This window comes from Eschscholzia californica, unplaced genomic scaffold (genome assembly GCF_041429995.1).
Source record: "Eschscholzia californica isolate CP2 unplaced genomic scaffold, dmEscCali1.0.p SCAF_1, whole genome shotgun sequence".
Lineage (NCBI taxonomy): Eukaryota > Viridiplantae > Streptophyta > Magnoliopsida > Ranunculales > Papaveraceae > Eschscholzia > Eschscholzia californica.
In genome coordinates, this window is record NW_028238198.1 from 85,010,404 (window position 1) to 85,038,146 (window position 27,743).

General features: G+C 35.3%; 5 protein-coding genes, 1 non-coding gene and 1 pseudogene across 7 annotated transcripts; 2 read left to right on the plus strand and 5 right to left on the minus strand.

Moving 5' to 3' along the window:
- Window positions 1–574: 574 nt before the first annotated feature.
- On the minus strand, window positions 575–648 carry TRNAI-AAU (transfer RNA isoleucine (anticodon AAU)). The gene has a single exon. It is a non-coding gene; the product is annotated as a tRNA-Ile (tRNA).
- A 354-nt stretch (window positions 649–1,002) lies between these two features.
- Window positions 1,003–3,843, minus strand: LOC147570369 (cold-regulated 413 plasma membrane protein 2-like). Its single transcript, XM_086656949.1, has 4 exons — window positions 3,403–3,843; window positions 1,988–2,095; window positions 1,828–1,898; window positions 1,003–1,463 (listed from the first exon to the last, which is right to left on the minus strand). The coding sequence occupies exons 1-4, from the start codon at window positions 3,582–3,584 to the stop codon at window positions 1,213–1,215; spliced, it is 612 nt and encodes a 203-aa protein (XP_086513075.1). The 5' UTR covers window positions 3,585–3,843; the 3' UTR covers window positions 1,003–1,212.
- A 2,226-nt stretch (window positions 3,844–6,069) lies between these two features.
- Window positions 6,070–9,521, plus strand: LOC147570370 ((S)-coclaurine N-methyltransferase-like). The gene is made up of 8 exons (XM_086672720.1): window positions 6,070–6,399; window positions 6,479–6,590; window positions 7,694–7,918; window positions 8,061–8,160; window positions 8,372–8,482; window positions 8,597–8,686; window positions 8,785–8,843; window positions 9,179–9,521. Exons 1-8 carry the CDS (start codon window positions 6,213–6,215, stop codon window positions 9,372–9,374), a joined length of 1,080 nt encoding a protein of 359 aa, XP_086528846.1. The 5' UTR covers window positions 6,070–6,212; the 3' UTR covers window positions 9,375–9,521.
- Window positions 9,522–11,229: 1,708 nt separating this feature from the next.
- On the minus strand, window positions 11,230–16,809 carry LOC147570371 (methyltetrahydroprotoberberine 14-monooxygenase-like). Its single transcript, XM_086656950.1, has 2 exons — window positions 15,691–16,809; window positions 11,230–12,073 (listed from the first exon to the last, which is right to left on the minus strand). Exons 1-2 carry the CDS (start codon window positions 16,687–16,689, stop codon window positions 11,459–11,461), a joined length of 1,614 nt encoding a protein of 537 aa, XP_086513076.1. The 5' UTR covers window positions 16,690–16,809; the 3' UTR covers window positions 11,230–11,458.
- Window positions 16,810–18,969: 2,160 nt separating this feature from the next.
- LOC147570372 (tRNA-processing ribonuclease BN) lies at window positions 18,970–22,101 on the minus strand. The gene is made up of 4 exons (XM_086656951.1): window positions 21,382–22,101; window positions 20,948–21,293; window positions 19,638–19,978; window positions 18,970–19,300 (listed from the first exon to the last, which is right to left on the minus strand). The coding sequence occupies exons 1-4, from the start codon at window positions 21,463–21,465 to the stop codon at window positions 19,082–19,084; spliced, it is 990 nt and encodes a 329-aa protein (XP_086513077.1). The 5' UTR covers window positions 21,466–22,101; the 3' UTR covers window positions 18,970–19,081.
- Window positions 22,102–23,311: 1,210 nt separating this feature from the next.
- LOC147570373 (B3 domain-containing protein REM9-like) lies at window positions 23,312–24,833 on the plus strand. Its single transcript, XM_086664398.1, has 4 exons — window positions 23,312–23,332; window positions 23,482–23,779; window positions 23,876–24,063; window positions 24,585–24,833. Exons 1-4 carry the CDS (start codon window positions 23,312–23,314, stop codon window positions 24,831–24,833), a joined length of 756 nt encoding a protein of 251 aa, XP_086520524.1.
- Window positions 24,797–27,693, minus strand: LOC147570374 (putative membrane protein At3g27390; annotated as a pseudogene). Its single transcript, XR_015231414.1, has 10 exons — window positions 27,600–27,693; window positions 27,393–27,501; window positions 27,082–27,274; window positions 26,801–26,931; window positions 26,429–26,717; window positions 26,187–26,293; window positions 25,956–26,094; window positions 25,687–25,879; window positions 25,286–25,530; window positions 24,797–25,138 (listed from the first exon to the last, which is right to left on the minus strand). The product of XR_015231414.1 is annotated as a putative membrane protein At3g27390 (transcript).
- Between the last annotated feature and the right edge of the window lie 50 nt (window positions 27,694–27,743).

Genomic DNA, 27,743 nt, shown 5'->3' on the forward strand with positions numbered 1-27,743 from the left:
GGGATATATTTCTTTGATAAGAATAATGATGTGGTAGAATTATTCCAAGCGCAAATGCAGTATAATTTGATTACTGAATAATGTTTATCAATTAATCTCTTCGGCTGGGAAGAACTTAAATGTGATTATCAAAGACTATGATACTCGAATCGAACAAGATCATCAAAGAATTTCTAAAAGCAACAATTTGGAAATTCTTTTGCCCATAGGCATGACTCATCAGTGAGTGTCATCATTTATAACCAATGGATTTGTCCAAATAATTCAGAATCTCTAAAAGATGAATAATGTACTTGACTTCATAATAAGAGGAAATTTGGATATGTGGCCTATTCAACAGTCTTCATTCTTTATGTGCTTCTTCCTTTTTTTTTGAAGTTCTACTTTTTACCTTTTTAGATCTAGGCTTCTAATACCTTCGACGCAGTAACGTGAAACTCGCTATACATATAATTATATAAAAGAAATTCTTTTCTAGGTCCAAAAAGGTGGAGAATATGATCATACTTGAGGGATACAAACGGAAAACTAGCATATGATTGATTTTGATCACACAAAATATTAAATTTTCTTTTGGCCCATGCAGGTTTCGAACCTGCGACCTTCGCGTTATTAGCACGACGCTCTAACCAACTGAGCTAATGGGCCAGACTGATATAAGTGATATAGTAGGCATATATCTATGTAATAATTATTTGTTTTACTCATATATTGTAACAATGATTTGTTCTACTCAACCTTATTGGGTCTATTTATAAATTCTTTTCATTTTCTTAGGACTCTTCTTAAACGGTTTCAGCCGTCTTTTAACAATCCAATAGTAAAAAATATACGGCTATAACATCTGTTTTTTTTTTTTCTGCTTCCATCGATTGCTTAGAATGTCTAAGAAGCATCCCCTTATGTATAGTATATATCATTGGGCTGAAATAACAAAGTACTAAGATTTTCAATATAACCTGTTCACCATTTAAGATGCCCTCTTCTAAACCCAGCCCGCTCTTTAACAACAAGACCAATTCATATATGCATTTACTCATATAGTTCAAAAGTTCAGACATTAGCCACTTGTTCAATTGGAAATCCGAGTACAGTTTCATAGCAAAGCAAGCAAAGCAAGCAAATCAATCAACCACACAACAATTTATTTGAAGGTCTTAACAAATACACAACCAAACAATCGATTACTATTAAACGAGAGCCGAGAGGATATCAAAGGAAATGTACCAAGGACCACACGGGGTAAACCATCAAAGCAAGGATACCGATTGAATTGGAGATACCATTGCTTTTGGTGAAGGAGTTTCTGAATCCGCCCGATGCCCGGATGTGCTCTTGCAGTAAGTAGCATCCAATGACAAGACATATGATAACACCAGCTATGCCGTCTCTTACTGTGTGAGCAATAAAACTAGGAGCCACCACCAGCAGAAGAATCAATGATCCTGGCATTTCCAACCAGTCTGCACACAGTTGCCGTTGATATTATTAGGTAAACTTTAGTCGATAAGTAAACGGAAGTGGAATGATGAAAAGTAACACCTAAATAGCTATTACAGTATAGATAGAACGAAGCGGAATAATGAAGCCTGTTTGGTAGCCATGGTTACGTGTATCGTTGTCTAAAGCGTCAAGGTGGGGTTTGATTCATGGGTGGTAAAGTTATAGTAAGTAAAGAAAAAGGACCTAATAACTAAGACTACACCTATAAACATTACCTAGATTACACGAAACACGGGTTTCACTTCAACAACTTTGGCAGCATACATGTAATCAGTATTAAAACCTAGAGAGTGTGATATTTTGAAGAAAAGCTAAATTACGTACCTGGGAAGTGCTTTGGGAAAAAGAGTCGCAATACAACTGCAACAAAAGCAATCCATTTTCCAACTTCTCCTCTGCTCGGCGAGTTAATAAACTTAGTGACTAATATAAAATGAGCAAAACGAAGAAGGGAAACAATACGAAGCGACTAAGAGTAAATCACCTTAGCAAGCTGAATAATACTGAAGGAAAACTAAAGAAGATATATGGCACTAAAAGTGAAGTGAGCATATTTGTCCTCCAGTTTGTTCGGTCCAAGATCAACAAATATCTGCAGCAAGCATTTGCAGAAATAAGTTTAGGTTCTCAAAGCGATTAAAGAAAGTGTCATTAAATAGTTACCGAATAAATAGACTATTCATCAAAACTTCGAAAGTTAGATTGATGAATGAGGATAACTACTTTAAACCAGGCTCCCCGTTTTTTCTTCTTGTTTAACCCAATCTATGTGTACGGGTCATCGTGTCCCAACTAACCTAGTTGAATGGCACGACCAACTCGGAAACCATTTAGCTCTCTTAGGTGATTGAATAAAACTCTCAACAATTCCTTCGTAGAGTAATAAGAATAGGTAAGAAAAATGCTAGGGAACAAGAAAACCAACTAGACTCTAGGCAGAATCCTATGTGGGTTTTTTTTTTTTTTTGAATATTGACAACATAGTCATTACAAAGGCAATAATACATCAATATGATATGATGAGCACGATAACTGCCGAATTACTACTGGCCTAAAGCCTAACGAAATTAACTGGCCTATAGTCGACGAATGAAATGGCCTAAAGCCTACAGAAACTACACTATTTATACACAAGTTCAATATTCCTGGATTTGCACTTCCATGGGATCGAACCTGGGACCTCTGCATTGCTTATGCACTGACCAACTGGACTACCAGTTCTTGGCTCCTATGTGGATTGTTGTGATTCGTGTTTTTGATGATTCTGACTTACTAAGCTGAGAATCAGAGGACCACTCATATTAGTCGATTAAAGAAAGTGTCATTAAATTGTCGCCGAATAAATAGACCATTCATCAAAACTTCGAAAGTTAGATCAATGGCCGAGGATAACTACTTTAAACCAGTCTCTCCATTTGTTCTTCTTGTTTAACCCAATCTATGTGTACAGGTCATGGTAAACTCCCAAGCTAGTTGAATGGCACAACCAACTCGGAAACCATTTAGCCCTCTCAGGTGATTGAATAAAACTCTTCACAATTCCTTCATAGAGTAATAAGAATGGGTATGAAAAATGGGAGGGAACAAATAGGTCAATTTATTGAGCATCAATTTTACATTGTGAAACCCCAAATTAGGTCAATTTATTTACTCCATCTTTTTGAAATCCTAAACAAATTAGGTCAGTTCTTGTTCTATACATGACTGTTAAGGATTTCTTATTCAGAAGATCTGGTTGTCTCAAGTAATTGGACATATAATATATATCTACTAGATTAGCGTAAAATCAGGAGATCAGTAAGGTCATCCATCATCAGTTAACTCCCTTGATCGAAGTTAGATATAATTGAAGGAAAGATCTAGAGAGAGAGAGAGAGAGGATGTTAGTTGGGATCTTACATAGCAGAGAAAGAAGCGAACCATTGAAGGAAAGTGGTGACAAAACCGTGGCCTCCAAGTTTGATAGCATCGTTGAGGAGCTTTTTAGCAGCAATTCGAAGCTCATTCATATCAGAATGAATCGATTCGACGACGATCGCCTGATCGGTTTTCATCGCCAAGTAATTTGCCGGCCTCACCATTTTTTGATTTGATTCTTCTAAGTAAGAGTGAGAGATCTGTATACAGTATACACAGACGGAGGTGGAGAATTGATGAGGAGTATTTTGGAGAATTATTAGAGAGAGAGAGAGAGATTGACAACCCCAAAGAAAACGACGCTAGCTAATCCACCACTTCTTCTTCTTCTTCCTTTACTTTGACGTCGTTTTCGTAATTGAACAAGACACCTGTCAAAACAAACTTCGACTATGAGTTGGCCACGTGTTACAACATTCGGCCGATTAAGCTCTCTATAGGCACCTCTTTTATAGATACGGTCATCTTCTCAATCTCTTTTTTTTTTTTTTTTTTTGGAAGTCGACTACGTGTGTCGTTACATTTGACATTGATACATCAAAGATGTGATACGGTCAATAACTGCCCATTCAAACTGAAACAAGACCGGGCCTATAGCCCAACAAGACAATGGCCTAAAGCCCGACTACATTATTTACACCCTAATAATCTCAAATCAAATAACCAAATATTCCACCTTGTCTGGGATTTGAACCTTGGAACCACTTGAGCTACCAACTGTTTGAGCGTGAAAATCCACTTCTCTTTCACATGTGTGATTTCTGAGCGCTATAGAAAATCTTCCATTTTATCTTGTCAGGTGTCGCCGCACTCAAAACTCTCTTTTTTTTTTCGGGAAAGACTGATACAAGGATTCTCTCGTATTCTCTTTTGTACAACGTCCATAACAAAACAAGGAGTATTTCGGTGTTTTCACAACGTGGAAATGACTAAAATTTTCATTCTCTCATTCACCACTTAAGTAAATAAAAATGTACAAGTGTCCAGTGAGGGTCATATATCATTTTCATGTTTTTTTTTTCTTTTAAAACCAACGAGAAAGTAGATACATAGTAAAAGAGGCGAATTGGGGGATTGTGTTCGACAGAGACAAGAGTTTTAGTGGATTGTGTTTGAGAGAGAAACGATGTCTTATCATAAATTAGTTTGGTTTATTTCTAAGAGCCGACTATTTCTCTCTAATAAAATAGTTTGGTTTATCTCTTTCTTAATCAGTGGTTCATTTTCATTTAAGCAAAGACATCAGAAGATCTTCATCGGCAGAAAGGATAGATGATGGAGAAATTATAGGCAATAGAGACTGAAAACAAAATTCTTTTTTTGGTTAACTTTGTTTATTCTTGCCCCCCTAAAAATGACCAACTTACTGTAATAGCCATAAAAAAACGAGCACCTTCCCAAAATGATCCCTGGATGAATACTCATATACATATATCACTGGGTTTGGATGGTTTTTAACAACGCAAGTTGGAGCCAAGCCATACTGAACTAATTTGAATTCGTCATCTTTCTGACTGAGCCAAGCTGAACAACGAACAATTCACCCAATAAGCGGTCGATTACGTTTGGTTGAGTATTGAGTTTCGCTGCCCTTTGGTTTAATTGGATCTAGTAATGGCGTTACATTTTTTGACGATTTTGGTAATACTTCAATGATCATTCAAAATTGTTTTTCTATGCAAAAAAGAAAAAGATAAATCACTAGTTGGTTAATTACATCAGCCCAATCTTTAGTTACACAAGGTTCACCAATATTTCAAAGAGAAAGTTAGTTAGCTTGGAGAGAGAGAGAGAATAACATACTCTTATTTCTTGAATCTGTTATTGTCGGTTAAAATTAGACAAAAAAAAGTGCTTCGTGTCATTTTTAACTACTCCAAACACTCGATTTCAACTTATGAAAAGGACAGGTAGCAAATTAAATTCATTTCTATAAGAAAATTGATGTAAACAATAGTTATTGTGAGATTACCAAAAGATCGTTTTACAAAGAAGATTAGTTTAAAATTATTTTCATAGAGTCCTTTCAATTATTCACATGTCTAATGAATATATAAATTGATACCTAATCATATTAGGTAGTAAGTTTCTCTCCAAAATTCAAATAAGTATAAAATATAAGATTATGTTTTCAAACTCATGAAAATGGTGTCAATGTTAATATTAGACCAAGAAAGCTAACATACACACGTACACAATATTTGAATAAGCATGTATGTACTATTACTAATTTACTATACTTAAGTGAATTTCATAATTAATTGATATATGCATATTCATCCCTCTATTTTGGTCTCTCCCCCGGACTTCCGCTGATGTGGCGATATATCACTTGAGTGTGGAACAATTAGATAGAATGGTGAGAAAATATACTCCAGTGATATGTCGCCGCAACAGTGGAAGGCTGAAAGAAGGACCAAAATTGAAGGACGAATAGAATTTTTGATAATTGTGGAAACACTACATGGAGAGAGAGAGAGAAAAAAAAAGTACTTGTGTTAGAGACACACGTGTATATCAATAAATGTTTGTAAGGTTGAGAACAGTCCCACACAGACAACGAATGAAGTTTTTTGGCCCGACCCGAGAGATCCATTCACTCCATCAAAATAAAATAAAAATATATATGTAGATTGGTAAACCCCTAAAGGGTAGTAGTAATAGTAGTAAAATATCTCTTTAAATACAAAAGGAGAGCTACCTTTCCTTCTCATCATCTCTAACAAACTACAATCTTCTCAATATATATTTGTGTTGAGTAGTACATTAACTTGAGGTGATTAATTAAGATAATGGCGGCAGATTTGGTAGTAAAGAAATGGAATAATAAGAAGGAACTTATAGATGAAATGGAACTAGGGTTAGTTGGAGCTGAAGAGATAAGAGAACTAATTAGAAATGATTTAGAAAAGAGACTCAAATGGGGTTACAAATCCAACCATGAACAACAACTTGCTCAACTTCTTCACTTTGTTCACTGTATGTATACTATAATATAGTTAATACTAATAGTAATCTCATTCTTTCTACTTATATTTTTGATATTTGTGTGTTTCAGCTCTGAGGGGAATGAAAATAGCAGCAGATGAGGTGGAAAGTTTCAATATAAAGGTGTATGAAGCACCATTTTCCTTCAACAAAATCCAGCTTGGGAGCTCCCTCAAAGAAAGGTAAAATTTAGGGCCAGCTACTTTCAAGTTAGTATATATTTGGCCAATTCGCCCGTTTGACCCCCCACACCTGCTTCAATTTCGTCCTTTTTTTTTTCACAGTAATGTTGTTAATAAAGATGAATTAAGTTAGAGAGAGTGACAGAGAATTGAACTTCATATGGAGGGTCAGAGGATAGAGGAGAGAGAAAGTAAATCTGGCCAGGCCAGGCATAGAGCATAGTATCAGCTCCGAAAAATTACAGAAAGACATTAGGGGTAAATTTGGAAATAAAAAATTAAAAGTCAACTCTTGTCTCTTTCTTACTCCTAGACCTAGATATGTATGTACCGAATTTTTTTTTTTTTTTTGAAAGTCAAATATAATAAATAATAGGTTATAATATTCAGACCCCAAAATTACAACAAAGTTAAAAAAGGGGCGAAATTGAAACTAATTTACCATCAGAAGGGCTAAACTAGGAACATTAATTTTGGTTGGGTATAACTGATGCTGCCAATAAATGCGCGTCCTTATTATGAACTCTAGGGCAGTATCTTACATCCAACGGCCTGTCGTTGATTCTCGCTCGTATACCGCTGATCTTGGCTGATATTCTCCAAGGTACCTCAGGATCCACGGCCACAATTAAGTCGATCAAAATCCTAGCCTCTCCCTTTATTATAAAAGAGGAGAGATTCATCTCCTCAGCTAGGGTTAAACCTAATTCGAAGCCGGCGATTTCACTTCTCATCGGAGAAATTGGTTCAATCACAATTGCTCGAGAAGCCAACGTTACTCCACTCGAGTTACGAACTAAAGATGCACATGAGGCCTGTGATTCTCGATAGGATCCATCAAAATTTATGTACCGAACTTTTAAAGGAAGGTATAAGTGTATTTTCATATGGCCACCCCATCTAGAAAACAAAGGACATTTTTCGAAAGTTAATGGGCGTTCGAAAAATTATCATTGCGGACGACTTTTAATACTTCTTTTTTAAATTTCTCCTTTTTTACTCCCCAACTACGATTTTTTTTTTTCTCTCTCTCACTCTGTCTCTCAAACGGGTGGTTTTTCGTATTACTAATAACTCTAAAGGCATAAATAATGTGTATATAGTTCTTGTTACTACAAGCACGATGAAACGACCTTGGATGAGGGGGAGATTGCAATGATGGAATTATATACAGAGAAGGCACAAATAAAAGATGGTCAAAGTGTACTTGATCTTGGTTGTGGTTTGGGTTCTCTTACTTTATACGTCGCCAATAAGTATCCTAATTGCAAAGTCACTGGAACTACTGCTTCTCTATGGCATAAAGACTTCATCGAAAGCAAATGCAAGTAAGTGGTGTTTCTGGAAAATCTTTGTCTGCTAGTGAAAGTGAGTCAGAAAGTCAAGAATTTTGTGAAAATCTTTGTGCACATAACACCTTCGTATAGATATAGAAATGTATATTGTTCTTATTTTATGATATTTTCACAGGGAACAAGAGTTGACAAACGTTAAGATTGTGCTAGGAGATGCCACAACTCACGAAATGGAAGAAAGGTTCGATCGTATATTAGCTATTGGATTGATTGAGGTACATATAGCCGTACATAAATAAAGTTATTTGAAAAGATTATTATGTTCGTGAGAGAGTAGTCCCACGTGGGAGAATAACGATTCACCAACTAAGAATATAATGCCTAGATCATCTCCAATCATTTTCAATTAGTTTTGAGTTAAATAACCACAAATTAACAATTCGTACTGATCTTTCAATTAGTTTGAAGTTTTAATTCTTTTCACAGCACTTGAAGAACTATGGACTGCTTCTTGGGAGGATATCAAAATGGTTGAAAGATGATGGGTTTCTTTTCATTCAACATGTCTGTCACAAAACCTTGGCTTACCCCCTTGTGGTAATTAATTAATCATTTTTCTTTTCATTTTTGACATCTAATTAATTGCATTTTGACTTTAAAAAAAGTTTAAAAGATTTGAATTTTTGATTAATAATTGAATTCTATACATAGCCTGTTGATGAAGAAGACTGGATAGGTGAATACATCTTCCCTGGTGGAACCCTAACCATGCCCTCTGCTTCATCACTTTTATACTTCCAAGTGAGCCCAGACTCTTATCACTTCTGAATATAACCAATATAGTAAATTATTAATGAAGATTATTAATTTGTTTAGTATCTTAATCTGTTTATATGCAGGATGATTTATCAGTCGTTGACCATTCGACTTTGAGTGAAAAACATTTTTCTCGCACACAGTAATGTTCCTATGCTTATACTCCTCTTTATTAAACTTTGAGAATGTTATCTTCCTCATGAAAAAATTCCAACAACGCATATTAACAACTTTCATACTGACCCGATTCACATCATAGACACCCAAACTGGACTGTTTAATACGATTGTTGTCAAACTTGTCATTATAAATGCTTCTTTGTAATAGAGTCTTGTTGAGAATTTGATTTAAAAAAGTCGCGGATTTGGGGCAATTAAAATAGTATTTGAGAAATAAAGACTTGATCAATAAAGAGTCCAAAAATAAGCTTGAATGTATTTCAGCCCCTAACCTTTTTCTATTGGTGACATTTTGCAGTGAAGAATGGTTAAAAAATATTGATGCAAAAATTGATGAAGTGAAAGAAATACTGAAATCTGTAACAAAGACAGAGGAAGAAGTAGTAAGGTTAACTAATTTTTGGAGAATTTTCTGCATGTTTGGGGTTGAGATGTTCGGATACAACGAAGGTGAAGAATGGATGCTTTCTCAAATCCTCTTCAAGAAAAAATGAAGTTTTTTACCTAAATTTGAATAATTTGTGGAGAGAGATCATATGCGCATCTCGAAGATGAATGAAGTGTTTAAGTAGTTGATTTATTTCATTAATGCTCCGCTTGAACGCTAGTTTCCTTTGAATAAGAAATAAAATTGATACCAACTCTGATTCTCATTACTTTCTAATTTACAGGTAATTAATCAAGGTCAGAATTGACCCTTTGAATGTTGTTGGCTTGAGTTTGCTAGTCTCAATCTAACTTGTCAAACTCTTAAATTCACGAATATGTAATAATCGGCGATAGACATTGAAATAACGACACGATAATATAACGTGGTTCTGTCGGATACTCACGGCCTACACCAACAGAGAAATAATTGTTTGAGTTAATTCTTATTTGGCCCCCTACTTTGTGACCAGCTTCCTTTATGGCCCCCTGTTTTCTGTAAAATCAAATTTGGCCCCCTATTTTCATGTAAATGCCACAACTACCCTTCCCATTAATATATTTTCAAAATAAACTTAATTAGTAAATATCTCTCTCCACCTCACTTCCCTCTCCACCACACATGTCTCTCCACCACACATTTTCCGGCCGGCGACCTTCAACATAAAAATAAATCTCTCTCTCCTTTCTTCTCTCCCTCCTTTCTTCTCTCCTTTCTTCTCTCCTTTAATGAAGGTTTCCTCTGTTTCTTCATCTTCTAATTTACCATCTTCATCTTTTCTGATCTCAAATCAATCAACCCAGAATCTCAAGATTGAACCCCTAATTCATCAAATGGGTAGTTTATTCTCCTGCAATTAATCGAAATACATGATTAGACAATAATAAATCAAGAACCGAATGTAATAAAAGAAGTAATCTTTCATAGTTAGTACCTGATTGGTAGAGATGAATTATGGGGATTGATTTAGAATCAATTATTAAACACTTGATTCTTGGACCTTGAGAGATGTCTGGGGAGGGAGAAATAATGGCATTGAGACGAGTGTCGTGGGTTCCAGACACTAAATTACCAGTTACAATTATTTCATTCCCGGCGACATTTAAATTACCAATTAAAATATATTAATTTCGTGAGTTTAATCGGTTACATTAATCAGCCTTAAATCATGGGCCGCAGGCTCTATAAAGAAAGAGTAGGTTTGTCATGGGCCGCAGGCTCTAGCGACACATGTATTACTTAACTGTGATTTGTTGACCGAAGCCCAGACCCATCATTTAGGCTTAGTGAGTGGAAGGAAACAATTTCTTTTGAAAAGCGATATAAGAAGCGACAAAAGTATACTTTCTACGGATCTAAATAGGATCAATCGTCCAACGAAAGTGAAAATGCCCAACCCATCAAAACACTGACTCGAAAAGAGAGACGGCTGATTTTGTGTAGGTTTAGAGTAGGGTTTTGACTTGTAGCCTCTTCTAGCATTGTTCTGCTTAATTTTTGCAATGGCCCAACAAGCCATTATGTACATGGAGTCGATACACTATGAGAATACAACTTGACTGAATACACACATATAAATAAAACCATAACTTTGGTACTTAGATCCTTAAAAACCATAGAATCATATGTCGTTTTACTACTACATAAATTGCCTAAAAAAAGCGTACATACTATGAGAATAGTCTCACATGAGAGAATGGGTATCTAGCAACCAAGAATATAAGGTATAAGTCTTATCCACTTCTTGCCAATTGGTTTTGAGTTGGATGACCACAAACTTAACATGGTATCAAAACTAAGTCCACATGTGATAGGCTTAAAAATCACATGTGCTCCACGTCACCCGAAAGAAATACACATGTTGCTCAAAGAACCCCATACGTGAGGGGGCGTATGAGAATAGTCCCACAGGAGAATGAGTATTTAGCAACCAAGAATACTGCTTTTACTTTATTTGCACCATAAATTGCGAGTATTATTCGAGAAGGTAAATTGTCACCTCCAAGAAGAGTGGATGAGACAAAAACATCTTAGATTTTGGGAAGAAAAACAAAATACTGGTACGCGGTACATAAAAAGGTACCGAGGAATGAGAAGTGAAGAACGAAATCAAGCAAAAGGCAACCCGATTTTACAACAACCCCATGAAGCTTATGTGTTAGGGTATCGTGGTCTAATAAGAACTTCAAGTGGCGTAAGTTTGTGACTAATAAATCCTGGACTTTCTGTCATATCGACCTTCACACCCGTTGGTGTCCTTATCTCAAAGCCATGAAGGAGACGAGCCAGCACCAAATGCATCAATTGCAGTGAGTAAGAAACACCAGGGCATATCCTTCTACCTGCTCCGAACGGTATCAACTCATAATGCTGTCCTTTGAGATCAACTTCTGTGGTGTTTGACAAGAATCTCTCTGGTCTAAACTCTAATGGTTCCTCTTTCCATACTTCCTTGTCTCTCTGCGTCTCCCAAACGTTGACCAATAGATGAGTGCCGGCCGGTACGTGGAACCCACCTATCTTACAATCATCCGTTGTTCGTCGTTCCATGAGTGGGCTGGCAGGGTACAATCTCATTGTTTCTTTGATAATGGCTTGGATGAAAGGAAGGTTAGGCATATCAGAGTCTTCTACTTGTCTTTCTTTTCCAACTTGGTTGTCTAATTCTTCCTTGGCTCTCTTCAACACTTGGGGATGGTTCAAAACCAAGGATAGGACCCATGTTAGGGCTGCCGCTGGGCCGTCACTTGCACCCATTATCATATCCTACACTTGCAAACAAAAACCCATCATTCAAAGGAGGACAAAAAAGTTACATAGTCGATCAAGAACACAAGCTAACAATAATTTTTATCCAAACCATCAAATAGGTAATCAAACGTAATCGATAATTAAAGAGATTTAGAACTTAAACAGTATTTATGTTTCAGAACCAAGAAATTGTAAAGAACCAAATAAGTAAATAAATTTTAAACACACTCATCAATTTTAAATGTGAAGAGGTACATCTTCTTGACATTATCAAAACGACGAGGGGTAAAATGGTTTTTTTAATCTGTGAAATTACTGTTTCATCCTTTGTCCTATTTGATAGGCCAGTACTTCTCGAGTCTCGACGGTAAACTAGGGGTGGGATTTTGGTCCGAAAACCCGGAATCCGCCCGAGTCCGAAGGGTCTGTGACCGTTCGTTGCCTGAATCGGTCCGTACCCGCCGGACCGAAAGAGCTTAAGCGGACGGACGCGGGCATAGGTCTTTACCCGGTGGTCCGACCGAATCCGCCCACTTATATTGTCCGTCCGACCGAATCCGTCCATACCCGTTCGTTTATCCTACCCGTTATACCCGCCCGCCTATATGATTGATTTTAAGCCTTTAGATTTGTAGGATTAGCTACAACCGTTAGTTTTCAAGAGTAAAAATATATAACCATAGAACTCACTTTTCTTAATCTTATCTTCACCTCTCTACTTCTCTAGTCTCTCTCTCCACCAAAATCTCAATATCTCATCAGTAGCCCTTGAACCCACAATACACCGTAGAACTCACAATGCACCGATCGTAATCCATGTAAAGAAGAATACAACCGATCGTAATCCATGAGAAATTTCAATGATTATCTTTTAATTTTGTATTCATATACTTTTTGGAATTGTAAAGTGGGAGTTTAGAAAGTTGTATTTAGTTACTAAACATTTTTAATTTCGGATAAATTTTTTTTTATTTGTTCATTAGTAACCGGTGTCCGACCGACCGATACCCGATTTGCCCGACTATCAAAACGGTCACGGACGGGCACTTTGTTAGAAAAAAATCCGAAATGCCCGCCCGTTTTGTCCAGATGTCTGAATGGACACTTAAGACTTATGCCCGTTCCGCCCGGACCGGTTGACTTAGTGTTCGTTTCCCGCCCGTCCGAACTGATTCTTACCCCTACGGTAAACCTATCTTTTAAGTTTGATATAGATAAACGGTAATGTATACTTTAAAAAAATAGATACTATAAAATTATTAATTAGATGTTGCAACTTGCAAGTGTTGTTCGATTGTATTGTTGGTTGCAAACTTGTATGGTTGTGTTTTAATGAGTAATATACTATTTTGCCTCATCAAAAAAACTTAGAAAAATATGAGATATATAGAAGACAACATATACTCACCGTAAAAAGTTCAATAAATTTTTAACAATTAAATTGTCTTGTTTATGGAAATTTTCGAAGATTAAAAACCTTAAACAAATAAGAATATCTTTTCGAAAGAAATATTTCTTTTATCTGTGATTTATTTTGTCAATCGATTTTGAATTGAATACTTAAAAACTTACTGGCCTCATTTAGATGAACAGAAAATTGCAAGAACTCTCCTTTTAAAACTTAATTTCGAGTGTTTAAAGATCTAAATTTATTTGTTTTTGAGCACATTATGTGAAAATGTTTTTATATAGAGTTAATTCCTATATGGCCCCCTACTTTGTGACCAGCTTCCTTTATAACCCCCTACTTTGTGACCAGCTTCCTTTATAACTCCTTTTTTTTCGTAAATTCAAATATGGCCCCCTATTTTCAAGTAAATGCCATTACTACCCTTCTTAATTCTAAATTTAAAACATTAAAAAAATTATTTCCACCTCACCCCTCTCTCTCTCTCCACCTCATCTCTCTCTTTACAACTCACCCCTCTCTCTCTCTCTCCAACTCACCTCTCTCTTCTCCGGCAAGGTTGCCGGTCGGAAAAATTTTCGGCCGGCGACCTTGCCAGAGAAGAGAGAGGTGGGTTGGAGAGAGAGAGAGAGGTGAGTTGGAGAGAGATAGAGGCGAATTGGAGAGAGAGAGAGAGGGGTGAGTTGTAGAGAGAGATGAGGTGGAGAGAGAGAGAGAGAGGGGTGAGGTGGAAATAACTTTTTTTAAATGTTTTAAATTTAGAATTAAGAAGGGTAGTAATGACATTTACTTGAAAATAGGGGGTCATATTTGAATTTACGAAAATAAAAGGGGTCATAAAGGAAGCTGGTCACAAAGTAGGAGGCCATATAGGAATTAACTCTTTTATATATTAAAGATAGTTGGACATGTATGGGGAAAATGAAATGAAAATACATTTCTACAACAATTACATATTAACTTCGTATACTCCTAAACTATTAATTAGTTATTTTACTTCACCCCTATATGTGAAGTCAGAGACCAACATTTGGATCTTACCATATTACGTAAAAGACATAGCCAATTAGAAATTTGTTCACCTCCACCATTTACTAATGAAATTGTTTTTTTCTTTTAATCAAATGATCTTTCTCTCTTTTTTTTTTTTGTTGAAACAAATTATCTTTCTCCTAACGTTATTACATTTCATTTATGGCTTTAATAGATTCAGAGATGCAATATGTCTATAGTTGACTATTTTAATTAGACTCATAAAAATCATATAAACTGTCCTATAGACTAGTATTATTTATATTCTTAAAACCTAAATTCAATAAATTATAGATAATGTCATTAGATGGAATTTGGGACCTCTAGAGTAGATGAATCATTAATTATTTTTATTTTATGTGCAGTTGAATTAGAAGAAAAAAAATTACATTTTAAAATCAAAATGCCAGCCCACTTCCACTTTATTTTTATTATTGGTAAGAGTGCTTAGATTTGGACCTCATTTTATATTTAATTTTACGTAGTTCTTCCACCACACCCACATGAGCACGTGACTTTTGAATGTTTGATAGATTTTACAGGGCCCTCATTTTTGTTACTATTATTGGTTGGTGGGGAGGTCTTTTAACAAAATTGTAGAGGTCCTATATAAAACTTCCCTTCTACTTTCACTTGTAGGTGGAGTCGGTTTTATTACTATGCCACCTCTGTCAGGTGACATAGCAATATTAGAGTATAGAAAGGCAAAAACCAAAGAGATCATTAAACTTACAAAGTTAAATAGAAAATTGGTCGAAAATCCCTTTTAAACTTTTTTTTTAAGTTAAAAAGACAAGTTACGTTCCTTTTAATTTAAAATCCAAACTTTTTTTTATTATTTTTTTAGTTAAAACTTAATATTTTTTGGAAAGTTGTTGCAAGGTGTTGTAAAATTATTGAAAATTGTTGCAAGGTGTCGTAAAATTGTCGCAAGGTCTTGCAAAGTGTCGCAAAATTATTGCAGAACTGTCGCAACATGTTGCAAGTTTAACTAAATTTAACATTGTATCGGAACAGTAATACCATGATTGGTTTACAAACCACACATGCTCCACGTCACTTGAAAAAAAAAACTCCTAAGTGAGGGGCGCGTGAGAATGAACAACGAGATATATAATGCCTAGGTCATATCTACTAGTTGGAAATATGGTTTTTTGAGAGTAAGATAAACTTAAAAGAGAAAAGAACATACCAAGCAAGTAGATTTGGTGACAGTTTCAGGATCATCAAAAGGCGTAGAAGAATGTTCCATAATATCCAAACAATCATCAATGAAATCCTGTTCAATATCATCATCAACTTCACTTCCTATTCCTTCCTTGACATTCTTCCTTTTCGATCGATGTTCATCAATCCAATTCCCAACTACTGAGTCGATTTCAGACTGACATCGTTTCATATCTCCAACTAATCCTCTCAAATTATCTAACCAGCTAAGAAATGGAATCACATCTGAAAATGCAAACACTGTCATCAACCTCATTGCTTCATTTATGACTGACTTATATCTTTGAGCTCCGACGTCACCTCTAGCTGCTGCTCCCACAAAATTCTTTTTTCCGGTAACCGTTCTTGCTATAACATTAAGTGTTAAATCCCCAAACCAGTCATCCATCCTCACCAGAGCAAAATCAGAATCCCCTTTTCTATTTTGTACACAATAATTCATGAGTTGTTTAAACCAAGATTCAACTTCACAATTTCTCAAATGTTTCAAAGTTTCTAAACGATGATTCGAAAGAAGTTTAATAGTTGAAATTTTACGGAGTTCTCTCCAATACGGTCCATAAGGCGCATACCCAACCGCCTCAACACCATAAAACATGAGTTTTAGTCCTAAACTACCTGACCGATTCGAAATGAATCTGTCACTTGTAGTGAAACATTCTTTAATAATCTCCGAGCCACTCACCACGAGTGTTTTATGCGAACCGTATTGAATGCTGAAAACTGGACCATATTTATCAGCCATAGAACTGAGTGTTCTGTGAGCTAACTCAGTTCCATTGAACAAATGAAGATGACCCATTATTGGTCTTCCTCCAGATGCTTGTGGTGCTTTTCTCTTATCATTTTTGGTGTTTGGGTTTCGATAATTATAGAGTTTGTAGAGGAAAATTGAAACTAATAGAAGAGCAAACATAGAAATTGGTTGAAATTGTTTCATGAGATCTAGAAAGTGAAACTCCATCTTGAATTGCACCCACAATGAGCTTAAGGAGAAGAACCTGGCTTACTATATATAGATAGTGTCTTGCTTCCCCCCCCATACCAGTGGGCTCAAGTTTCAATTGCTGGAAACCTATGACTTCTGAATCCAACCACCATTGAAAGCAAACTTAAGGGGATATTAATAATAATAATAAAAAAAGAAGGTTAATCCTATTTATTTTCTTTTTGATGAAATTATTTTGGGCTTTTTTTTTTTTTGATGAGATTATTTTGGCCTTACTTACTCTATAGATAGTCTTGCTTCTATATATCAAAAAAAGTACTACAAAATATATAAAAATGATGCTTGGCCCAAGCCCCAAGGTGGCATCATCAATTTTGCTCTGTGAGGCCATTTTACCCGCCTTTCAGGGCGAGGCTAGTATAGGGCATGTGGGGCACGTGATTTTGCAGGCTCTAAAGACCTCTCCTTAAAATTACTCCAAAATCAAATCTACTCTACTTTTTAATTTTTATTCTTTTTTCGTTTTTTTATCTCTTTGCAAGAAGTCCACCATTTTTTGTTTGTTTTGGAAACCCATCATCTAGTTGTTAAAGAGAAAGTCACTTCTCCAATGTACCGACCTCGCTATAATCTCATTCTTCATACGTGAAATGATATATATCAGTGTGTGCTTTTGTAATTAAATTTCTTGGTGAACCTTGAGTAAATTAATTTTTTCTTACAGTCTCCTCTTTAAGATAAGGTTGTTGTTTTCTTGCATTACATTTACATTTACATTTTTTTAAAGTATTTAGTGTTACACTAATTACGTAGCTTGATTATTCATTTATATAAGATTGTAACTAAATTTTTATCAAATAAAATGTAAAACTTTTTTGAAAAAAAAAACGTGATTGTAGATAGTCAATCCCCTTAGAAATCAAACAAGAAACAAGATCGCGAATATGTTTATATTCACCTTTAGAATGTTGATCAAATATAAATTTTGTACACTAAAAAGTAAGTGTCGTTTTTCCGTTCTCTTTATATTTCCATTTGAAATTGTGAAATTCTTTCTTTTCAAAAATTTGAATTAAATTACTTTAAAATATAATTAAGAACAAAATGAAATTACATATGTAATGCCTAAGATCATTCAAAGAAGATTAAACAACAATATGTTGATTGGAAGAAAATTTTCCATTTCCATTTAAGATTGTAAAGAAGCAAGAGAAAGAAACAAAAAGAACAAAATAAAACAAAAAGAGTCAAAAAAGCAAACTATTGTAAAGTGAAAAATTAACTTTCTAATTAATCTATTGAAAAGATAAAGAAATATATTGTTTAAATGTCTAAAATAAATTATGGACCAGACGAAAAATACATAATAAATATAAATGTGAACGTTACGTGAGTTACAACAAGAATATGACTTCTCAACCCATCCACCGTTCATATATATTTATATACAGCCACGTTCGTCCACGTTGTTATTATTGTATTGGGTTGTTTAGGGGAGAGATCACATTTTGATTAAAGTAAACTAAGGTGGATAATATAATAATAATAATAATAATAATAAACTAATTAATTAATTCTATTGTGGCCTTACTTAACATGACCAATTCATCAAATTATTTCTTCTCTGTCTTAAGTCATTCTTTTCAGGAATTACAAATTAGTGAGTTAATAAAAGGGTACATTTCATCAATTTGCAAAAAGGAGGTTATCATGCTAGGTTAAAACATGGATCAACAAAAGGCTTTAAATCTTTGAGATTGGTACTCACACACCCAAATCAAGAACACTACAAAATTCAAGGATACATATCTCTTTATATTGAGATCACCCCAATAACACACTCAATCTTATAAGTTTTGAGTAGCAGGTAAATTTTTTTAGAGTTATTTATTTATTTTTCTTATATTTTTATTGAGATTTTATTGTTTTAAATTCTATCCAACCTCCTTTCATAAAAAAAAAAAAAAAGACTTCTATCCAACGTGATATTTAAGTACAGTTTGTAATCACGGTTGCCCGATTCTTCATTTTTTTTTGTTGAAAAGTTGCCCGATTCTTCATAGTCATTAGAAATGTATTTTCTCTCTCTGACTACATATTTTCAAAAGTTTTTTGCAACTCTCAATAATTTTAATTGTTATTTTGTCTTTTTAAATTGAACTTTCAAATCTACCACAAAACATTTTCTTTTTCATTTTAATACTAGGGACTATCTTTTAGTTGGCCACTTACAGATATAATTCGGTGATATTTTTGTTATGGACAATGATTTTTGAATGATGATGAGGAAATTGATGAAGCAAAAAAATAAAAAAATAAAATTGGTGCCAATTCAACGGTTAGATGGGTAACACGAAAATCTACTGTGTGCTACGCAAGGTAAATGTACAGTAAAACTTACAAAATTTCAATATTTTTCAGAGACAGGTCTAGATGGGAAGAGCCGAAGAAGAAACGTAGCCAATGACCAGAGGCAGACCAAACCAAGGATTTGAAAACACACCAACATCGAAACCAACGCTCCGCTTTTCTCCATTAGTTGAGGAGATACATCAGCTCCTCTCATCGAGAACATCAATCTTTCGACAAAATTTGCAGCTTTGCTCAATTGGTAAAGTCGGTAAACCTGAAAAATTAATAACTCTAATAAGTCAATGAACCTCGACTTATCTGAATCTTATTTGCCTGAGTTTGCTCGTCTCAATCTAACATGACGGAAACCTGACTGGTATTTGTCAGAAACTCAATAGCTGTTTCAGGTTATTCGAGACAATGGAATCTTCTTTTTTAGTGTCTGACTCAAATGGACCGAAAAATCACTCTGGGCCGGGCATTTAGACGAGTCAAATAAAAAAAAAAAACATTTTGAAATCTAACTCGAGTCCATTCAGATACCAAGTCAGATTTCAAACCTAAATTTGAAAAAGAACCACCATTGTGGGAAAGGATTCTTTAATCTGTACCTCAAAAATGATAGGAATCAGAGGCCAAGAAGATGATCCACGCTTGTCTAGCTTCACTTCGAATGCGAATTGAGCAGCACATCCGATTAGAAATGGAAGTACTGCAACGAGAGCTGGCAAGCCGAGCACTGGCCATGTTATAAATACAGCTAGAAGAGGGGCGGAGACTTTCACGCCCATAGTGAAGAAGGCAGATGTTAAGTATCCTTTGAGACCCGTAACGAGACCCCATCGTTTTGCACTAAATTGCAGATATGGTTTCTGCACTTGATCTGTTACACGGAGGAATGTAGCTAGACCAAAATAAAACATGATCTCGGACAAAAACGATATCGCGATTTCTGCAATTGGCATGAAAATTGATACGTATCAAGTTACTTTAGAGAATCAGATTCTGAATACTCATGCAATCAAACATCAATAAGCTAAAAGCAGTCCGATGCACATTACAAATTTACGACAACATCGTGAATTAGTTAGAAAAATCATACTAAAACTTATGGATAATGACATCTAAATATTTTCGTATACAAGACTCACTTCTATTACGGATCTAGCACAAGTACCAAACTGCTTCAAACTACTAGGTCGATTAAACCAGACCATCCACAAGCAGAGAAACTTTGTCGTCGATACTTTGTAAGTATATACAATGGCTGAGTAAATTTGCAAATTACTCCATTGGAGCATGGTGGTCGTTATCTTTATAAAATTGGGATATGTCATTCATTCTTTATTTCTTATGATACATCAAATACTCGCCTACTCTTATCGACTACTTACATTCATCTTAATGAGTATAACGTGATATTTGTACGTGCATATCGTTTTTACTAGCATATGAAACAAATGACAGAATAAACCGCGTATATATGTATCCCCTTTTTGGCCTTTGTCGCTCGCGATATCCGATATCTCATACTGCTGTCAAATACCATCATACCAATACTCGTATCAGTGTCCATTATTCAATGTTGCATAGGGGATATGTGACACTTGAAAACAATTTTAACGTGAGCCAACATTACCTACTAAACGTCAAAAAGGAAGAGAGTGTCTCACAACCAACATTCGGTATTCGGTGCACTAATGCTCGTACTTACGCGAAGAAAAGGACTCCGAGTTCAACTTTGGGCAGACCCAATTTTGAGAATGGCATTGCCATCATGCCCAAATCCTAATATGTTTGCATTAAGTTATCGAAGATTTTATTTGGAAATTAAGGTATTATACAAGCATGAAGCAAAAATTATAATGGATTAGATTATCTTTAACTATTGATTAGACATGTATAAAGAGACATAATTTACCTGAAAGGATATCATCCTTGATGATAGAATCAATGGCACCACTAAGAAAAAACTGTGGAAGAATCAAAGATGAAATAAGAGCAATAGGAGCTAAAACCCAAATGAGAGAAGTTGAATTTTCATCTTTAAAAGGAGAAGAAACCAATTTCCCTTCTTCAATCACTTGATGGGTTAATCCATAAAATGAAATAGAACCTGATTTACCAGCAAATGGTTCTGGTTTATCAAATGAATTGGTTTTCTGAGAACTGGCTTTTATTCCAAAATTAGGTCTTTTTCTCTCTAATTGAACTCCCTCATTTCTCTTCCATCTGATACTACTGGTTCCTGATGATATCATCTTCTTCTGTTTGACCAAAGTAGAAAGAGAATATTTAAAAACATAACAACAACAATTGAATTTCTAGAGAGGGATTGAAGAGAGAGAGACTTACGATTGGGTAAGAAGGGAGATTAAGAGTGGAAAATCGAGATGGGTTGTTGAAGTAACGGCAACTACAAACGGATTGTAACTCCATTTCAGGCTTCTCTAGCTACTGGGGGATGAGATAGCTTAAACCCTAAAGTCCTGATTCCTAAACCCTTGCTCTATCTTTCCCCCAAATTGCAAAATGTCACTAAATAAAATGAAAGAGGGAAATTTTAGAAGCCCACGAGATTATTTTACCATCCCCACACAAAAATAGTTACAAACAAATCACTATTTTCCAAGTTCACAGACGTGACTAGTAAAAAAAGGTATGTATAATGATGGTATAGATAAGGTGTTACAACAAAAAAGAAAATAGTAATAGGGTAAAGTGACCGGGTGAGATTAGAGGTGCCTCGACTAGTTATCCTAGTAGGCATCTTCACCACCACAGTCTCCCATCACCATTATAACTATTGTTCCACCATTGATCATCCCCCATTGTCACAGTCTAACACACAAATATTTTCAAATCCCCATAAAGAAAACCATGAAAGAAAGATTTGGAGTTAGTGTTTTTTGCATTGAGATTTGAAGTTATCTTCATGAGTGAAAGATTTAAAGTTATGTATGCACAAGGTATGTACAAGATTATTCCAAGAACGATGACTCTATGAGAGCACTTCTCTCGGATTGTCTAGTTTGGGAGAGTAGATATACTATTGGAACGGCTATAATCCAAGATTTGGCTTAGGTTCTCTGACTGTGTAGTCTGAGATCTCTCGCATTGGTACGAAACTGAGACCATTCAGACATGAGAAAATCAATTAAAATTGTTCTAAAACCTCTCAAAATCAATCCAAAAGTGATGACAAATACTTTTCAAAGATTTACCACTTTAAAAACTTTTCAAACGCTAGATTAAACATAAATCATATAAAGAAAAATTAAGAAATTGAGACTTTTCAAATCTTTCTTCAGTCTCATTCTCCAATGAACGAAGTACAACTGATACCATCTAAAAACACAAAGAAATCTAAGAGTTTTGGTGAAGATTTTGGAAGAAAACAAAATAGAAATGGAAGAAGAGAAGGTGAAAAAGAAATCAAGGAGTACTCAGAGTGCCTAAAAAAAGCTAGTACACTTATAGAAGACGAACCTAAAGCAAAACAGTGGGACGCGTATAGAACATTGATCCATGAATTTTATTCCACCTCATCACTTCCCCCTTTTTATTTGATTCATTTTCTCTCTTTGGTCCAAAAAGTCTATAGTTTCATTTATTCATCAACACTGGGTTTTGTGTTGTTGCAAATTCATCTAAATTATGTCATAAGAAAAAGTCTATCTCCTATTGATGATTTCAATTTTGGATGTGCAAACAAAATTTGAACAAATGTAGGGATAAAATTTGTTAAATTGTTCAAAAAATTGAGGCCAACCAACATGGAATTAAATGAACCATGCTTTTGGTTGGTCAATTTTTCTTTTTTCCTCTTTGATGAAAAGGGATATTTGTATCATATATTCATCAATATACTCTGATAACATATCATGATGACAATGACAAAATAACATAGTCAAGTACTAGTACCATTACTTCATCATCTGATGTATAACTCAAATTGGTAATTAATTTTATCTACCACATTGTCAATATAATTTATTTTAATAATGAAAGAATAATCCTATACATTAGCAATTTGGTCAAATGAACAGTACTAAGTTGTGACTTTTAAAGCAAACATTTGAGAACACCCATGAGAGATGTCACTGACTACAATTCCTCACTCCCTCCACACCACCTTCTCTTCATCTCTTTCTCTCTCTTCAGAGTTTCTTCCTCACTCCCCCACACCACCTTCTCTCTCTATGCTTTCTTCATCTCTTTCTCTCTCTCTCTCTCTCTCCACAGTTTCTTTGAGTTTTTTCAAGTTAGAGGTTTTGGTGGAAAGATGACTATGATACTCAATCAAGTACCTTCCTTTTTCAAGATCATGTGTGGTGATTTCATGAATCAACTTGTAGCCCTCTCTCTCTCTATCTACCTATCTATCTCTCTCTCTCTCTCTCTCTATTTCTCTCATAATTAAATTACTTACTAAACATTTTATTTCTTGTGCAGAGGATACCAACTGTTTTTGTTAAGGAGAACTTCAAAGATAGCTTCCCTTCCAAAGTAACTTTTAGAAATCCATCAGGGAGATCTTGGAACGTAAAACTAATGATGAAAAACAAAGATCTGTTTTTCCAAGGTGGTGGTTGGTCAGAATTTGTTATAGCTCACTCGTTGAGATTTGCTGATCTTTTAGTGTTCTACTATGTGGATACCTCTATGTTTGAAGTTGGGTTATACGGTATTCATGCCGGAAGATTAGAGTTGCCATTGCCTGAAAACAACTCAAATACCCATAAGAAAACATGTAAGTTTTCTCTCTCTCTCTCACTCTCTCTCACTCACTCCCTCTATCTTCAAAATGCATAGTCTTGATGATCTTAACAATTCAAGATAAACACAGATCAAGGGAAGAAGTTTAAAACCACTATGGAGGAGGATCATATTGGCACAAGTACAAGATTAGATGTTCATGGAAAACAAAAAGTTGATCATGAAGGTGAACTCCCTATATATTTTCTTCACTTTTTTAGGGCAATGCCTATGCCTGGCCATGGACATGGGCATAAACTTCAGCCCTTGATGTCTAGTGTACAAACATTTCTACTTGAGGCCCAATAGAACCACCCAGCAGAACTGTAAATTCCTATAAGACAGTAGGCCACTAATTTTTGGGCCCAGTCACATTCTTAACAACTATGGCCCTTGGCTATGAAATGAAATTTTCTGTTTCCTTAGTCTTTAACAACTTGATATCAATGCAGAAACACAAGAGCCCACCATTAAAGAAGAAGAAGAAGAAGAAGAAGAAGAAGAAGAAGAAGAAGATGAAGAAGAAGATGAAGGGAACACGAAGAAATCAAGTAGGCCAGTTTACTCGCATGCGTCCAGAAGTGAAGGAAACAAAAAGGCGAAGGCAGAAGCTAAGAAATTCAAGTCTAATCATCCTTACTTTGTTTTATATATGCGAGAAGCGTATTGTTGCGGATATCTGGTGACGATTTTCAATCTAAAACCTCACTTTTTTCTTTCTTAAACTTAATATGTAATTTAACATTTTTTTTAATGTAATTGGTTTCTAAAATGCAAAAACTTTTTCTTGTGATGTGTAGCACGTTCCTGCCAAATTTGCAAAGACATATCTAAAGAACAAGGGCATAGAGAAGGTCACACTCCAAGGACCCAACAAGAAAACATGGCAAGTGGGATACCATGAAAGAGCTTTTGCAGTTCAATTATCGAAAGGGTGGTCAACATGCAAACAAGAAATTGGCGTGGTAGAAGGCGATGTCTGTATCTTCGAGTTGATTGAGATTAGGAAAAGTATTGCAATCATGAAGGTTAGCGTCATTCATGCGTAAAAGTTCTTTAATGAATGATTGGATTAGAAGGTCTTAATGTGATATTTCCTACTCTTTTCAAGCTTAATCTTAGACATATAGATGAATGTGAGAACTTTTAGTATGTGAATGACTTTATATGTAGTAATGTTTATGGCTCGGTACTGGTTTCCAATTCCAATAGTATTGTTTATGGCTCTATACTGGTTTCCGATTCCGTTGGGTTTCTTTTCCTGTTTGCTTCTTGAACTAAAGCTTTTACAACTTCATGAAATCGGCGTCGAAAGGTAGGAAGTCTTGATAGTGTCAAGCAAAACCCTTGCAACCTGACCAGCACAAAGCATGATCAGTCCCAGAGCATGAAAGAAGTCATGGGCATAAAATTACTTGTTTAGCTTTAGCAAAGTTAGGGTAAAAATTCAAGTTTGAATAAGCTTGAACGAATGAAATGTTGTAGACATCAATTAGATTACCTTCTGCTTATGCCTTCTATTTGAGCTTTTTCGAATGCCATAGTCCGGAGGAAATCCACCATTCTTACAGGTTTCAACTCTCTGTGAAACACCACAGTAGAGAGAATATTTGTAGAGATAGAGCTCCTCTGTTTCTTGTAAATCGAGAAGCTTTATTTGGTCCTTCATGATAGACATCGGTTCGTAAAGAAAGTCAAATACTCTACCCTCTGGCCTATTCTCAAGTGTCAATTCAACGTTGTCACCTGAATTGGCATGAAAAAAGTGGACGTTAGAGATAGTACATTCAACTCGTTCATTCATAGGAAATTATCAATGAAGAAAAAGAAGTCAAGAAGAGATGTAGTGAGATGCGAGATCCGAAAATAATATAAAATTTAGTAACTTGCTATTATACGTACGCATGAGAAAGCCAGTGGAACCACTCCTGATAGAGCGGAAGAAGCATTGAAGAAACATACATGAAGGAATTCCGATGTTAATTATTTCGTTTTTCGAGTATTGCCATTGCTCCAGGTCTTCTAAACTTATGGCTCCAGCATTAACAAGCTCTTTACCAGTATACTCGCAAGCTTTGAAGAGATTATCCCATATCTGATATTCAATCAGACCGTTAGTTTCTACTCATACCAATTCATTTTGATATCAATTTTGGTTCTATTTTACTTACTGCCACGGCCTTCAGTGCTTGCATTTTCATGGAAGGTGTTCTTACTGGATGTTGTTTTGGCTGAACAAATTCAGGTTGCTCTGGTTGTTTGACCGGCACCAAGAGCAAATCGGAATCAACTCCTTCCCGGTATCTAGGCCTGGAAGATCGTATTAACAAATGTTATGATAAGATCTTAAACATTTTTTGGGGGAAGTCCAAAATGGGACCTTCGCAGAATATAAAAGTTACCTAGGAAAGCAGGAACCGCCGTGGAGGTCTAGCAAATCATTTGTGTACTCATCAAACAACGACAAGACGGCGATAATATAGAGCAATCCTCTCCTTGTCGAGTTCTCCTAGCAGAACGAGGAAAACACAAAAATAAACGTACGGTTACTACCCTAATGATAGCAAAGTTCTTAAAGCATAAAGTTTGGAAGTAAACTCACTAGAATCTACTAAAGAGATGATCAAATGATTGAAAATTATACCTGATATGCAACAGCAGCGGCATAAAACCCGAGAAAAATGCTTGAACTGATTCCGACTAAAGCAGCTAAAGCAACTGCAATTGGCCACAATAATATCGAGATCCCAGCAAAAGGGACACAAAGAGTTTCAAGAAAGGGACCTGATCTTCCTATAAGATCTTTTACAAGCTGGTTCCATCCTTTGAATAGCAAAATCGGAGATTTGATGATCACTATTCCAGTAATAATAGGCACATCGATCAAAGCCCCTAATATGCCTGCTAATGCGCACCCTGGTACCTGAGATATCCTACAAGAAGATGAACTCGTTATTAGATTTAAGAATCACGAGTAATAAAAGTAAAACTATCACAAAAATAAGCATGGAAATACTTTATCTCAGTAGGCTTATCAGTTTTCAACTCAAGCATGCCATCCATCACGGAGAAATAAGAATGGAAGCAAACATCTGCAAGGTCACGTACAATTGTGCATCCACCCAAAACGGAGCTCCAAGTACCATTCTGCAAACGTTATATCGTAAACATTAAACCATCTTTCCATTAAGACAAATTTGAAGTTTTTCTTCAAAATGGAGAATAACAAACAAGATTGTTTAAAATCAACAAGAAGGAAGAGTAGAAGAAAATGCATATATATATATATGTATATACCGTGAAGCGCCTGACTAACTTGTTTCGAACCTCTTCGTCCATCGTCTCGAAAGTTGACATCAGAGGCCAAAATAATCCATAGACTAAACCAACAAGAAAACTTCCTATGAATCCAACCAGAGGCCATAGGAATAATGGGATGGGTAGGTTGAGACACAAAAGTCCTTTCAAAATTATACCAAATTTCTTCGTCCTGCAATCAAATAAAACGACCCACATTTCTTTTTACCCTAGTTTTCTCATTCATCTAGCTAATGAAACTAAAACAAGAGATAGAATTAACATATGAAATGGGTGATGAGTATTCATACTTGAGTATAGTATAGTAAGTCCAAATCACATGTAACGGCCATAACCCTAAAATAACAGCAGAGTTCCCCAACACGATCACGAAAAATACGATCGGACCAGTAAGAACAGCTACACATACAATCACAGATCAAAGTTAACAAAAAGAAACATAAAAATCTAGGGCAATTGAGGATAAAGAAAAAACCTAAAAAAATGAAATTGAATACCTTTAGTGATTCCAAGAAATAAGAGAAGAATAAAAATAGGAAAAAAGATGAGAAATTTCCAGAGAAAACCTAGAAATCCTTTAAGAACTTCCATTTTGAGTATTTCAATTTTATTTGCCAATTTTGGAGAAGAAAACAATAAAG